Genomic DNA, 16031 nt, shown 5'->3' with positions numbered 1-16031 from the left:
TTCTAGTGCAAATGACACCATACAAGAGGGGGGCAACACTCTTTCTAGTGGTCCTAAGATGTAGGTGAGAGCTTCCATGGTTGTATCAGCAGAGCAATAGTAGTCTTTCAACGTTTCTTGCGATAAAACTCTGAAATCTCTCTCTATAATATTCTCTCTCATCCCTTGGCCATCTCTCAAGTTATCTCGGCAAAATCCAGCCATCTGAGTCATCAAAAGTGGAGATATTGGAAAATCTCTACTGTAAACCCTAATTTACAGCAAACACTAAGGTTTGACAACCACCTTCTGATGCATGCTCAAAATTGAGGGCCTAGGACTTGAATTCCAGCAACTAAAATTAAGGAGTTTCATGGAGATTCAAGAGGCCAGCCAGCCAACATTAAATTTGAGATTCAATTTGTCTTTTAAGGATCAGAGCGAAGGCTAATCCCCAAGCAAATCAAGGGGTCAATTAGTTTGGAGACTTGCTCGCCAGTTTTGACAGCAAGTGGCACTTGGATTAGCGGAGAAGGTCGGAGAATCTTAGTTGTACTCCAACCATTTGCAATTAAAAGTTAAAGAAATACTACAAGGAGAGCTAGTTTTGGGACGAACATTACGTGAATTTTATGCTTACTGTAATTAGTGCTCAATCAAGTTATCTACCACCCTCTCCAAGGAGGAAGGCTAGTTTCAAGGTTGCATCACCAAGATACCATCAATTCCCTCGAATTGGTGCCCAAGGCACATGATGGAAGATCAAAAGCTTTGCACTAGAACGGGCATTATATTCAACTCAGCATTACAGCAAGAATGTCTTCAAATAGTGAGATGGGATCAAGCAGGGATGATACCTCTCAATCTAAAAATTCAATGTTGGAGAAAATGCAATGCTTGATCTTGGATAAGGTACGCAGCATGAACAGCAAGCTGATAATGTTGGTTAAGACCAAAATGTGGGTCCTTCTAGGCCTTTAGAAGTTGATGATTAGCAAGAGGAAGAGGAATTTGATGACCAATTTAAAGATCAGCTAAGGACAACAACTGAAATGTTTATGCAATTGGCAAATGATCCTCAATTCATACACTTTTTTGTACCCCTTAAAAGAGGTCAGCACAGGCAAGAAGAGGAAGTCCTCTTCAAGAGATTCGGGATAGCAACATGCACCAAAGGAAGACCCAACATAGCAACATCATGTTCCAAACATGAATAGTGAGCATAAGCACATAATGGCAGTGGGGCGATTGATGCATATGCAAGGTGAACTTGAAAGTGTCAATCCAATGTTGTTTGGAGAGCAAGGCATGCATGTAATTATACGACAGCCAAGTTACTTTGGTGGTGGCACTAGTTTCCATGCTATGTCGGACTGCATACAAGGATGTATGGCACAACTCATGGTATGCAACAACCAATGTGTAGTGTGCAAGGCCCAATGTATCCGAGTATGGCTGGTAATATGCATAACCCCATATATAGCAATGTTGGCACGACATTGGTATGCAAAGTGGCAAGTTTGGCAATACATATATGCAACCCACTACGTTCGAACTCATGGTATTTATGTTGGTCATGCAAATGCTTTGTATAGTGCTAATCATGAGTTAAAATGCAACTAGTCTCCAATTAATGCATGCAATGTATGGAAAATATGTATCTTGGTATAGCTGGAAGTATGGAAATTCCAATGCACAATCACATTACAATAGTCCAAAGTATACAAACAAGAATGTTTTCTAGGTCCAAAGTAATCCTAGGTCCATCACTAGGTTTACACCTAGGCTATTCAGTGTACTAGTCACTATGAATTTGTATGTAGATGTGCATTTGCAAGCATGTAGAAATATGTGGATGGTATGCAAAGTACACTTGAAGATCATGCAAAAGAAGTACAATTGCATAAGTTACATGTGGTTTGCAATTGATATATGCCTAACATGAGTATCATGTGGTACATCATTGCAATGAGGCATTGGTTATGCTTAGTTTATGCATTACAAAGCCTTGGTGGTCAAAATAGTGTTGGGTTTTGACATGTGGATCCATCCCTTATGGTTTTAAGGGTGGTGACAAGGATTCCATGCCATGCAAGATAGCACAAAAACACTCTTCTCAAGTATCACCCTCAATTTACCTAAAGCATCAATAAACATTGCACAAAACTAAGCCAACACATTGCTCTTAAAGCAAACTTAACAAGATGAACACTTCATTTTCTAAGAAAATGCAAAGGCACAAGTATCAAGGCTTGGGTAAAGTGTCTCACAACTTTTTATGTTGCTTCATTATTTATTCTATCCAAGCAATGAAACTTCAACAAATAGTATAGTTTCCTTTATGTAACAATCCCAAGGAAACTTGCACAATTGTTGACGCTATCTTAGAAATAAGACTTGCATTTACATTCTCAAATTTATTGTACCTAATTTGCCTATGGAATTGAGGCCATTGTCTAGGCTAGGGTAGGCATTAGCAAAAGATATTATTGCATGCTTCTGGCAACTACAAAGGCAACCATACCCTATGGTTGCCAAAAGTGATTTTGGTCTAGCAACCCTAGAATCCACAATCAAAACGGTTCTACTCAAACTCAAATGCAAGGAACAATCAATTTCTTAGAAAAAGGCCCTCTCGCCTATCTATGTGGCCATGGCTACCCTAAAGATAGCACTACTAGAGCAATCAACCATGTATTAGATAAATTTGCCAATTGCAACGCAACAACTCTAGAGCATGCACTTCAATAAACCTTTTAATCCAAGAGACCAATGTGTCTAAATGAAGAAGGCCATGCAGCATCACTTCCCATCATCAACAAGAGCCCCATATGCCATTACATGCCCTTGTGGACCCCAAATTCGTTGTCACCTACCTGTAGACAATCTACAAGGGTTGTCAGCTGGCTTCAATGGCCTCTTGACCAACTAGGGCCAGCTCTTGAAAGTCTCCAATGGCTAGGCTGATCACCAATGGTTGGAAACTTGCACCAGTAGATCTCTCTTCCTCTCCTGATCTCCACCATGCTAAAATGGCTCCAACACCCTCATATAGCCTTTCCCTTACTTGCATTGGGAAAATTTCGCTAAGTGGCAACCTTCTAATTGAATTTTTCAGCAATATTTAGCCAATTAAATTAGTTTTTAGAATATTAATTCCGAAAATTAATTTAATTATTACTTCTTGCTCAAAAAATTACCTTTATCAACCAACAATTAAATTGGCTAAGCCAATTTATCACTATTCACCCAAGTATTCCTAAGCATTCATTAGCCCTTGAATAGGCATTAATTAATTAATTAATACCTAGTTCCTGATGTCATCATTGACATTAATGGATAATAAAATAATCTAGGCCAAAACTTATAACGAGGTACCACCCAATACTTGTCAAGTACAACTATTGCATTTGACGCCCACTAACATCTCGAGATCCTTCGCTTGTCATTATGAAATAAGTACTTGCACATCACACATGCATCTCACATTTGCACATTTGATTAACACTTATTCAAATGCTAAGCAAAGCATCAAAATTTCATGTCCTCATGACAACCCCTCAAATGGTCTGGCAATTAGCCCACAAAATTAGTTATTCACACAACCATTGTATTTTTCATATACTTAGTTACTCTTCACAGAGTTCCTTGTACTTTGTGTTTACCTCACAGGGGCTTGTCTCCGAAGTGTTATTGATAGAATTCTCATTTCTTGGAGAAAAAAAATACCAAAAGGGGACCAATCAAACCAATATTAAGAGATAACATGTGTTTTCCAATTCATGTGAATTTTATGATTGCTGTAATTAGTGCTTATTCAGGTTATTCACTACCCTTGCCAAGAACGAAGGCTGGTTGAGGTGGCCAACCTCACCATAATTGATCCTAGGTGATGTGCAAGGCTCCCAAGTCTGTCTGGAGAAGGATGGGAATATTCTATATGCAAGAATCCACTAAACTCCACTTCCATCATGACCCCTACTAAGAAGAAGATAGAGATGATATGTTGTCCTCCTCGTTGAGGCCATGATGTCTCCTCAAGGCCTCCAGTGATGGAAAAGCCTAAAAAGACATTGTGGGATCCCGAGAGGAAGGAATCTAAGACATTGTGAATTGGTTGCGTGTCACCCATTTATCTCACACAAACCAAGCCTCCATGATAACTGTAGTATACTTTTTAGAAGAGCATTGGCTCTCATTCCATGTGAAATGATGCTAGGGTTTGAGCAGAGAAAAAACCAAATGCTCATACACAACTAAAACACAACCACTCAGACAAGAATGCAAGTTCACAAAAACACAACTAGAGAAGAAAGAGAACCTTGAAGTGAATGAATGGATGTTGTAAATGAATGAGAGAGTTATACAAGATGCTCGAAAGGATACCAATGGGAATAGTTGGACAGTGACTTCCATCAGAGATGGACATTGAGGTTTATAACCACTAGTTGGAGCCAAGATGATGCTGAAAGTGAAAGGGCAGCAGGCTGGAAACCAAAGCGCAGCAGTCTGGAGGCTGAATTTGGTAAACACAACAATGTAACCACACGGATGTGAAGGCAGCTGATCACCGGAGGTTGTAGGAAGCTAGACGAGAGCAGAAAAGGAGATTTTGATGCCTTTTGGACCTACACTATACAAAATGGAAACTGGAAGGCACTTTGGAGAAGGTTGATTGGTAGGGTGGCCTGCATAAGCTGCAAACGCCTCTGTATGAGAGCTGTAGGAGTGGTCACCAGCAGCAAGGAGCAAAAGGTGGCAACAATTGACAAGGTGCCAAGGGCTATAGACAATCTAGCAACAGTTGCTATGGGTTGGACAGCCAGTAGAAGATGGCTGATGGCTGAAAGTCTACAAGACAAGAATTAGCTGAGTGGTGTGGGCAACCTCCTATTTATAGATGTGGATCGTCCCAAAGTTTGGATGTCTACTTATGAGACACATAAACTTTGGTAATATTTGAGTTTTGGGGCTATTTTAATAAGTTAATGAAGATTTAATGTGTAATGCATCTTTTTTAGCTTAACACACATCCTCTCATAGTCACTCTTTGGCAAAGATTTTGCAAGGGATGAAATCATCACTAGGACTGGAGGACAGATTTCTAGGTCACCATGGCCTTAGCCATGTGATCACACTCGAAGTCAAAGGATGATGAAGAGTTGGGAGTCGACCTTGCCCTTGTTCCACTTCTTCCACAAAGCCACTGCTTCTTGCAATCTTCCGTGCAACCTTGCCCTTGTAACTTCTTCCATCCTCGTGTTCTCTCGTAGCCTTAGACATTGGCAAAACCCTAAGACATTGTGACAAATACTTGTCAAAGCCTTATCAATCAAAAACAAACCTTACACACCTGGAACAGAGAAAGTAGGAATTCTAAAGGCTACTTCTGTTCCAAGTCCTTCCTGCCTCAAAGGCACAAAGCATGCTATTCCCTAGTACCTAATTGTCATGGCATAACCAAGTGTCCGTGTGTGTTATCCAGCTCCCAAAAAGACAATTCACCTTGTCAATATCGGCCTGCTGGAAACCTGTTGCTGCTGCTGACATCATCACCAGTTGCTGGTGACATCCTCCCCTCCTGTGCTTTCAGCTGGTGACCTGCCCTTAGCCTTCCAAGTTCCCACCATTCAAACACTCGCTTGACAACCGCATTTTCTGTCCAAGCACTTCTGCTAGTTGACTGTATTGTGGTGTTTCCACTTGCTCCCACGCTAGACAAATGCTGCACTTTGCTGCATCAGCTGCTCTCCTCAGTTTCAGAAACATTTGTACAGCCTGGACTGCTGCGTGTAGCTGCCTCTACTGCCATCATCACTATCAAGACAGTCTACATCAGATTCAGCATCAATTTCCAGTGGCTTGCTGCATTTGAGATCTATCAGTGTAAGCATACATACTCCTCCAGTATCTCTCATCCTGTTGAACAGCCCTCCACTCTTTGAGCAATCTGCTATCTTACCTACCTCCCACATTCTCAGCTTGTTCATCAAGTTTTCATTCATTCATTTCCTTCTCTATTCTCTGAGTTTATTTGTTAGCCGTGTGGTTTATTTGTTCATACACACTGCATTTTTTCTGCAAACCCCTGTGTATCCTCATGGGGTGGTTGGGAATTGTTGAGGTGGGGGAGGATTCTATTTGCACATCAGTTCTGTTTGTAGATGCATGTGTGCGTTGGTATAGCTCACACTTGATTAATCAGCACATTAAACATGCATATATTATCAACCCTACGTTCATCCCATCAATGCTGTAATGCATCTAACCCTCAGCAAATGGTAGAAAAATTAAGTCTTGCTAGTGACTCATTTCAAGAGGGCCCTTGTCTCACAAGAGTTTTAGAGAGATTTGACTAAGGCATTTTCCCTCTTTTGCACACATCTTCAAGTTGTTATGCATTGGTATGCCTTACATAGTGCGCAATGCGTTGTTAAGTTAAAATACCATGGTTTTGCAGAATCACTGTTTCACCAGCTAGGCTGGATCCAGATCAATAAAATGTTCCAAATTCTGTTTATCAGTTTCATTTGGTTAATTTGGGTGAAAAAGCCTGGTATCTTTTCGTGAGAGATACTCAAGTAATGTATTCTTCATGCAAAGGTGGAGATTCTAGAAAAACATTGCATTTGGGAGCTGAGACCCTTTTCCTAAGAGAGGAGATTAACTAGATCCTTGAACCCTCCCACGAAACCATTAACACTGACATTACCAAATAAATGATTGTCTTAGAAAGACCTGTCCGATCGGAGGTGTTCCAGGCTGCCTAAGTTGCTGTTGTTGGTGTTGCTTCTGTAGTTGCTGCACCTTTTGTCTCTGCAGGAGGGATTGTTGCTGCTGCTGTTGTGGTGAGGCATCATTTATCACATTGTTCCCTGACCTTGGAGAGTTAGCATACTGCATGGGTGATGCAGATGTGCCATCAAGTGCTGTAGGACCCAGGATAGGCATTGGTGATGGTGCAGATCGACCCAGCATCTGAGCAGCTGCAACCTATAGAAGGACACAATCTTGTAGGCACACATATAAAAGCTAAAAGACTGAAAAAACAAATATTCAAGAATGCTTTGCATTTTCCACTTGAAAACCTGTTGTACAGTCCCAGGTAACGTTCCAATTGCTGAGGATTGACCTTTGGATAGTCCTGAAAAGAAAGAATCATAAACAAATGATGCCTTTGTAATAGCAGTGATTGGTCTTCCTGACAATAAGGTAGGCATGCTCGGACTTTACATTGTACACCAAACAAGAGCAGAAAACTATACATTAGGATGAAAACCAACCGGCACCTGAATAATTCAGAGACCCTCCGTCAGCAGATTGAAGAGCAGTGACCAAGTGCTGAGGAAGAGAAACAGGTTGCTGCCGCTCACTTGGATGTACACGTAATCCTAATACAAAGTCATAAGAATCATTTTGTTGCACACATAGATATAGTGCCTACAATAATTCCTGCAACATGCTAATATGTGACACTTCAACTCACACATTAAAATCAAACATTTTTATGGAATTTAACATATCTAAGGAGAGCCATGAGGGTCCTTGTGAGAACAGTGAATGCACTTATTGGTTTACTGGTCACTTATGCTTGAAATGGAGAGCAATGTTGAGCTAAAAACGTATTAGCTTCACTTGAACAGCCCCAAAACATGCTTAATCAAGGAAGAAACCTTCTTTATTTAAAAGAAATGCGTTCCTAGAGAGTGTCTGCATCCCATAAGTACAAGCCCACTTGGGAGGGCCCAAACTTTCTATAAATAGGTATGTTGCCCTCCATTCAGCCTTAATCTCATTCTTGCAGGTTTCACGTGCTTTCAACTTGCTGCCCACACCCCGTTTGCAGAGGACATCACAGTCCAAGCTGTCCATTGCAATCTTCACTCTTCTGGAGCCTGTTTCCAGCCCCCCGTCATCAATCTGCTACTGTTTCCAGCCATGCATGCTGCTCTCTACCATCCAGCTGTTGTACAGCCTGCCACATTGGCATACTGCTGTGTTTACAGGACCTAGCTGCCATCTTGCAGATTTTCTCTCTCCTCCAACCGTCGCCATCATCTCCTCAGTTTGTTGCTGATATTTTCTCTCTCCTACAGCCTGCATTTGCTGTTTTCTCTCTCCTCCCTGCTGCGTTTGTAGATTTTCTCTCACCTTAGCCTGCATTTACTGCACACTCTCTCTAGGCTGCCGTCTGCATCAGGTCCAACCACACACAAGCTGTGTTTACTATTGTTCGACACTCGAAGGCTACCTTGCTGCAATTCGGGATCCACTTGAGGTACGACACACTATCCAACTCATTACGCCTGCCCTGATCCTTGAGATACAAGAGTTTGAGGTTCAGTATTCATTCACTGCATAGTGTGTTTGTTGTAAAAGCATTGAATGTTCAGTAATCATATCACTTTATTCATTCTCTACATTCATTATCTGTGAGTTACCCTAACTCTAACTATGTTCTTCTATCAGTCTGTGCTTTGTCATGTAGTGTTATTTGTATTTTTGTGTTAGGGTATTTCTTCACATGGTATCAGAGCCGAGTTCTCTGAGAGAAACCTAGGACTTGATCTCAGAGCTCTACACAAGAAATAGGAACAACAAAAGGGTAGATGACTTCGAACACTACTTTCACACCACTTCTCACGTCCAAGCTAAATCCATCGAGGAACGAGTCGGAGTGGGCCTCACAACTTGCTTCACAAGCTCCCGACATGGCTAGACAAACATTGGACTACCATGGAGTTCCTCGACCTTACGAGATCACTGCAGTAGCTAAGTACGATCTCATTTTGATATATAGAGCCTAGCAGTAGATAGAAGATAAGTGTGAATTTCACCCTTTAGATTCAGTGCACTGATCTACTAACCATGCAAAGAAGGGAGGAATCTCCACTTAGGACTGGCCATCCCCAAGTGGAAACCGGCATAGAGTACACTCCATTGTCTTCGTACTTATTTTCTCCGTTGCGAAGTATGTCTACCATTTCAAATTCTGTTAATGATGATTCCCCTTCTACTATTTGTATGGATGATTTTCATGATGAAAGGCGTATGCAAAACAATTTCTAGTTTTTGAGTAATGAGGAAGACAGATATTTCTTTATGAACTCAAGACTAGGTAAACAGTTGAAACAAGAAACTGTGAGTACTTCTTCCCTTTCTTTTCCTTCAAAAATTTTGTTTTCTGAAGTAGAAGCATTTTCATCATCATCATTTCAATTTAATGCATTTACTGGATAAAAGGAACCCATGTTATTTCCCACATCTACACCTATCACAAATCCATTTGATCTCCCTCCCATCCCACCCTCTTATTCTATTGCCATATTCTTTCAGCCTCCATTAAATGCACCGCAAGTTGTATCTCATGTAGGATCACATGTGTTTTTATTCACCACACCAAGGGGTTCTTCAAACTTAGGCACAGTCGTTAGGATCTCATCTCTTCCTCAGCTAGGTGGTGTTCCATCTTTTTCTCACATACTTTCGGATCATTGCAGCCTAGGTATTCCCCCCAGTCTCTCCGGAGTGTGGATCAATTGGTGCCACAATTTTCCTCCATGGCATTACCTAGTGGACCCTCTAGTCATTATGTTGTGTCCCAACTGATATTTGGACAAGGCTTACGTATCCTAGTGCCCCCATTGGCACCTTATAGAAACATTCATGTTCCAGTGCCTTCGTATCAATCGGCACTCATTGGACACTCATAGCCTATTTCTGCCTATCCACCTCTTCCCCCTCCTCCTTATCCAACACATCCACCACCACCACCATCTTATCCTCCACATCCATCTTACCCCACATTCCCAACACCTCATGGTTTAACCTCATCTTCCGTCGAGAATGCATTCAACGACAAGACTCGTTCTAATGGGTCCAACTTTACATATTGGTCAAACTTGACGAGACATGTCCTTGACTCACAGAACCTATGGAATCTTGTGCAAGGGTTGAAACCACAACCCGATTCCACACTTGTTTTATACGAGGTCGTCCGCTCATGGAAGGCTAATGCCTCCGCTATTGTCGAGTTAATGCAAGGCTTATTGCCTGAGTTTCATTCTCAGCTTCAGCATTTTTAGTTAGCGTCAAAGCGATGGGCACACTTGACTGACCGCTATGCAGCTTGAGATAGGACCCATAGAATAAATCTTGACCATGAGCTTCAGAACTTCAAAATCTCCAACCAAGATGACTTGAAAGTCAAGTTGACTGAGCATCGACCTCTCCTTGCCGAATTCTTCACTGCAAGAACTCCTAAGTCCTCTGAATCAGGTCACATTGTTTCATAACAAGCTACCGCGTAAATACTTCAAATTTGTGCAACAAGTGTTTTCTATACCCAATTTACCCACATTCTATGAATTTGAGTGTCAACTATTACGTTATGCACAACTGTTCAATCAGTTTCATATGAATAAACCCTCAGAGGAGGCTCTTGTTGCTCACTCTCAGAAGGGATAGCAAGGGAAGGGTAAACAAAATCAAACTTCAAATCAAAATCAAAATCAAAAACAAAACCAAAATCAAGTAGGAAAATCAAAAGGAAACTCCCAATTTCAACTCAAACCCAGGTGGCAAAATATACCTAAGAAAAATAGGTATTGTCAACATTGTCAAAAGGTTGGCCACTATGACGATGAGTGTCAATCAAAGGCAAGAGGCACAGCACCAAAACCCCAAGTCACAGACACCAGCCCCTCAGTCGGAGCAAACTCCATCAGGGAAGCCAGGGTGATAGCAAGGGGCGATGGAAAGATCAAACTCACACTCCCACCGGTCAGCCTTCTCAGTCAACAACGTTCTCAACTTCAAAGGGCTTGTCTAATTGGTCTAGAAAGGCCCACATCATCTCTGTGGAGGCAATCCATATTTGTGAGTTGCCTCCGAACGAGGTTACCGTAGAGGCCCACTCGTCACAGCCGAGCACATCAGCACTGGTTTGGATTGTGAAAAATGGAGCTACACATCACATGACTCCTATAGAGGACATATTCCGTACCCGAGCCCCTACAGCAAAATCGAGCGGGTCCATATAGGAAACAACTCCTCGGTCAAGACCCAAGCTCAAGGTTGCATCAGTTTTCCCACTGACAAGGGTCCGAATCTGGTTTCATTGGACAATGTATACCATGTCCCTCAACTTGGGGTGAACTTGTTATCTGTTCAGCAGCTTTGCCAGTTGGACTGAGCAATTTTCGTGACAACGACCATAGTCGAGGTCCTCGACTCTCAAACTGGTTTAGTGATTGCTCGCAGTGAGGCTCAGCCTAATGGCCTATACCACATGACTCATTTTCTTACGGAGCTGACAGTCGAGGGCTCCATGTTCCATAACTTCCAAGCATTAGCCACATCTCGAGAGCCTATGAACAATGAGTGTCTTTGGCATTTCTACATAATCTTGGCTATGACTCTTTATGAGTTGTCTCGCTATGAGATGGTTGGGAGCCTTCCTCATCTGAAGCTAGCTCAAGATGTTTGTAAAGCAAGTCAGCTCGAAAAGTAGTACCATACCCCATTCCCTTAGCAGCCTACATATAGAGCTAAGACGCCTCTTAGATTGATTCACATTGATCTTTGTGGGCCTACATCCACTGCCACTTTGAACGGCACACTGTACTTCTTTTTGATAGTGGATGATCATTCAAGATACATGTGCATGTACTTCCTGAAACATAAGTCCGATGCTTTCACATATTTCTCTGCTTGGGTGTTGCTGATTCATAACCAAACAGGTTGTCGTATTGGTTACATGAGAAGTGATAGCGGTGGTAAGTTCATCTCCCATGAATTTTCTGAGTTTCTATAGCAATATGGCATCTCTTGCAACTCACCTCTACCAACTCCCCCTCTCAGAATGGAGTCGTAAAGCACAAGATCCGGATAGTCATGGAAATGGCATGCTCTATGTTGTTCACAACAGAGCTCCTTGAGCACCTTTGGATTGAAGTTGCTAACACTGCGATGTACATCCTCAACTAGTGCCCCAACTACCACTCTTCCTTACAAGTCCCCGTACGAGGCATTTTTTAGCTCTTGGCCTGTCATATCCCACTTCAAAGTCTTCAAGTGTTGTGCATACACACACACACCTAATGATAAAATCAGAAAGCTCACTCCCCGAGCGGATCTCCTTATCTTTGTCGGATATTCCTCCGAAGCGAAAGCCTACCGTTTGTTCAATTCTCGAACGAACAAGGTGATCGCTAGGAGACACGTCATCTTTGACAATAGGAATATCGTGCAATCCTCTGCACCGGAGTCCAATCCGATTTGTCCTTCCACATCATTGGAGATCGTGCCTATTGAACCTAGTCTACTATCCACTCATGTCCTACCTATGGATTCTTCAGCTCCCAAGTCCCCCTCTGCGAGACCCGTTACCTCGCTAGTATCAATAGACCATGTGGGATCTGAGGATCTTATCATCCGATTCCACTCCGAAGGGACCTAGAAGATCTACTCGACATGCACCTCAAGCATCATTTGAGTCGCTGTTTACAACTGATTACATAACGCATTTTGAGCCGGCTACATGGCAAGAGACTCTTTGGCACCCTCATGTTAGCGATCAGTCCCTGGCCGTGCAGGCAGCCACATGGCAGCCTGGTCGGACTGTACCAGTCAGCCGGCCACGTGGCAGTACAGTCGGACTGTACCAGTCGGATGCATTTAATGCAGCCGACCTGCCTTTTTTCATCGCATTATTTCTGGCTATTTATAGCCGACATTCTGCACATTCTTCCACACTTCTGTTTGCAGATTTCAGGCTGGAGATTTGTGCAGATTGCAGCGTACTTCGAGGTGAACAGCAGGTTGCATCCTTGAGGTGGAGACACGCAGTCCTGCGCACTGCGCCCGTGTATATATCTACATATCTTTGTATACAACACACCTTATACTGCAGATCTTCATCTTCCGCTGTCTCTTTCTCTCTCTGTGTTCACTCTCTCTCTCAGCCTTGGTCCCACGCTTCCGCATCGCTGCACTCTGACATGGTATCGAGGTAGTGAAGAAGGGCTAACTGAGAGAAGAACCTACCTGAAGAGGAGATTCCATCGCAACACAAGGCTGCGTTTCCAGCGTTCGAGGACAAGCGGGAGGGCTGCACATCGGAACAAGGCTGAAGCAAGCGTGGGCGCACGGGAAAGGAGTCCAGTTGGTAAATTTACTGCTGTTTGCTGCTGTTTGAAGAGGAGGAAGGCTGTGTGTTCAGTTTTCAAGTGCAGGTTTTACTTTTTCATCGCCTCCGGCAGGTAAAGAAGGTTCGCGACGCGGAAGAAAGAGCCCTAGCAGGCTGCGTTTTCACAGTCAGAGGGGGCTGCTTTTGCGTTTGTGAAGGCATTACAGGTGAAGATGTCTACAGAGATTGACTTGGAGTTCCAAACGATCATGGATCGGAAGGTGCCTGTCTTACCGGCTCTTCCCTCAGATCAAAAGCTCCATGGCAACAATTACCGCATCTGGCGCGTGATGATGTTGGCCATCCTTGAGTCTTACGATTTGGCAGAGCTTGTACAGGAGGAGATCGACCGGCCCTCAGTGAGAGATTAGTCCAAACTCTCTTCCGATGCTCGTGCCGAGTTGGCCAAGGCACAATCTCACTGGGACAAATTGAATGCCTGGATTCGTTCTTTTCTTTTTCTGTCTTGTACTACAGCCGTGATAGCCCACATCAAGCACTTGACGGTGGCTCGGGAGATATGGCTGGAGCTTGACCAGATGTATAACTGGATGACCCTTATGAAGTGGGTTTCATTGGAGGTGCAGATGCGAACCTTGTCCGTGAACAAGTCTTCTTCGTTGCGGGAGCACATCAACAAGCTTAGACAACTTCAGATAAAGGTTCAGAATGCGGAGAAGCCGATTTCCTCCGAAGACATGGCGATCACACTCTTGTCCCAGTTGCTGCCACGACTCCGTGCTTTCTACTCCGCCCTTATTGCTTCGGGGCGTGAGTCTACTCTTCGGTGGGAAGAGCTGGTTCCTATGGTCTTGGACCAAGAGAAACAACTGAAGGAACAGCATGCTTCCAAGTCGAAAGCATTGACAAGTCAAGCCTCTCAAAAGAAGGGGAAGGACCAAAAGAAGAAGGAGGACACCAAGTCAAAGAAAGACAAGGAAAAAGAATCCACATGCCATATTTGTGGTAACACCGACCATTGGAAGAAGGATTGCCCCGACAAAGACAAGAAGGACTCAAAGGATTTTGGAGTGGTGGCTGCACCCTCATCAGCTGCATTTCTTCATCTAGCAGTCATTGAGGACTCTTCACCGCATGCTTCTGATGCTGCAATGTCAGCCTCCCAGGCTCACCGGTGGATCATAGACAGTGGTGCCTCCCGGCACATGACTCCTTCATCAGTTGGTGTTGCCCAGTTGCGACCTTCGCGTGGGCAGATTCTCATCGGAGATAGCTCTTCGGTGTCTATTGCAGGACGGGGTGAGATGCAGCTTATTCCAGATGGACGTGGTGGTACTCATACCTCAGAGGTCTTGCATGTGCCAAGTTTAGGGTATCATCTACTTTCGGTTCATAAGATTTGTTCACTTGGACTTTTGGTAGAGTTTGACAGTGATTCGGTGCGAGTCCTTGATCGTGGGTCAAGAAAGGTTCTCTCATCAGGATATGAGGCGAACGGCATCTACAAATTGACGTCTGATACCGCTCTCCCTACTCTTCTTCTTACCACTCAGACAGAGTCAGAGCTATGGCATGCTCGGTTTGGTCACCTTAACTATGATTATCTTCAGAGGGCGTCACGTGGACAGCTTGTTCGAGGGTTGCCGGACATAGTGGTGAGCCAGCAGCCATGTGTCTCCTGCATTCGTGGGAAGCAGCATAGGGATGCGATTCCCAACAAAGCGTCGCGGTGATCTACTTCCTCGATGTAGCTTGTATCTACGGATCTTTGTGGCCTTATGAGAAACGAGTCCTTGAAAGGCAGCTCATACTTCATATTGATCGTAGATGACTACAGCCGGATGACATGGGCCTACTTCTTGGCGTTGAAGTCGGAGGCTTTCTCCCACTTCAAGGATTGGCTTCTCTTTGAGGAGAACCGATCGGGCCGACGATTGAAGACCTTGCGCTCCGACAAGGGTGGTGAATTTGTTTCTCATGAGTTTGCTCGTTTTTCTCCAGATAAAGGTATTCACCAAGAGTTTGCTAACACCAACACTCCTTAAGAAAATGGCATTCTTGAACGGAAGAACCGAAGTGTGATTGAGATGGCACGCACCATGATGGAGCGCCGACAAACACCTCAGTTTCTATGGGCCGAGGCTGTGGCTACTGCAGTTCACATCCTTAACCGATCCCCCACTTCGTCCATTGATGAAATGACACCTTTTGAGGCTTATTTTGGAACTAAGCCCGATGTTTCTTACTTTAGGGTTTTTGGGTGTGATGCCTATGTTCACATTCCCAAGACTCATCGTGATAAATTTTACGCGGCTTCCAGTAGACAGGTGTTTGTTTGCTACAGCTCTCAGTCCCAAGGCTATCGTTTGTATGATCCTGTCACGCGGGATGTGTACACCAGTCGAAATGTACGGTTCGTGGAGGTTCCGGCCATAGCAACGGGTGAGGAGCATCCCGTTCTTCGAGATCCAGGGGAGAGTTGGGCTCCTGAGACAGTTCCTTTGGAGCCAGCGCCTTTTGATTCCGATTGTGTTTCCGATACAAAGTCTACTGTTCCACCGGTCACCCCCGAGGAGTTACCACCGATGGATATCCCAGAGTCTTCAACTGATGGAGAGAGGTCCGGCCTCCTCCTCGTTGGGCCCGTAACACACTCCGAGATTCGGGGATCGAGGGGGTCCCTGAAGAGTGGGGACCGCGGGATGGTTCGCGGCGGTCACGGAGGCACCAAGCACATTCTACGAAGCTTGTTTGCTCTAACTATTGTTGGATGACCCGTGTTATGCAGCATCAAGAGCCCACCTCCGTGAAGGAGACTTTACAGTCCGCACCATGGAAGAAAGCTATGGAAGCTGAGTTGGAGGCTATTGAGAGGAATGGCACTTGGTATCTCGTGCCTCGC

At 44.0% G+C, this 16031-nt stretch overlaps 1 protein-coding gene across 1 annotated transcript in view; it reads right to left on the bottom strand.

Annotated features, from left to right (window-relative positions):
- LOC148034230 (uncharacterized) overlaps positions 1-7999 on the bottom strand; it is an 89139-nt gene extending 81140 nt beyond the window's left edge. The window contains exons 1-4 of the mRNA XM_087680461.1: positions 7936-7999; positions 7269-7370; positions 7068-7123; positions 6718-6972 (exon numbers count right to left, since the gene is read on the bottom strand). Of these exons, the coding sequence (XP_087536587.1) occupies positions 6718-6972; positions 7068-7123; positions 7269-7370; positions 7936-7999 (477 nt within the window). The remainder of the gene's footprint in view (positions 1-6717; positions 6973-7067; positions 7124-7268; positions 7371-7935) is intronic.
- Positions 8000-16031: the final 8032 nt, after the last annotated feature.

The sequence above is a fragment of the Lygodium microphyllum genome, chromosome 6, assembly GCF_053477565.2.
Source record: "Lygodium microphyllum isolate KBCC chromosome 6, Lygodium_microphyllum_v1.1.10, whole genome shotgun sequence".
Lineage (NCBI taxonomy): Eukaryota > Viridiplantae > Streptophyta > Polypodiopsida > Schizaeales > Lygodiaceae > Lygodium > Lygodium microphyllum.
This window is presented reverse-complemented; position numbering and strand designations above follow the sequence as displayed.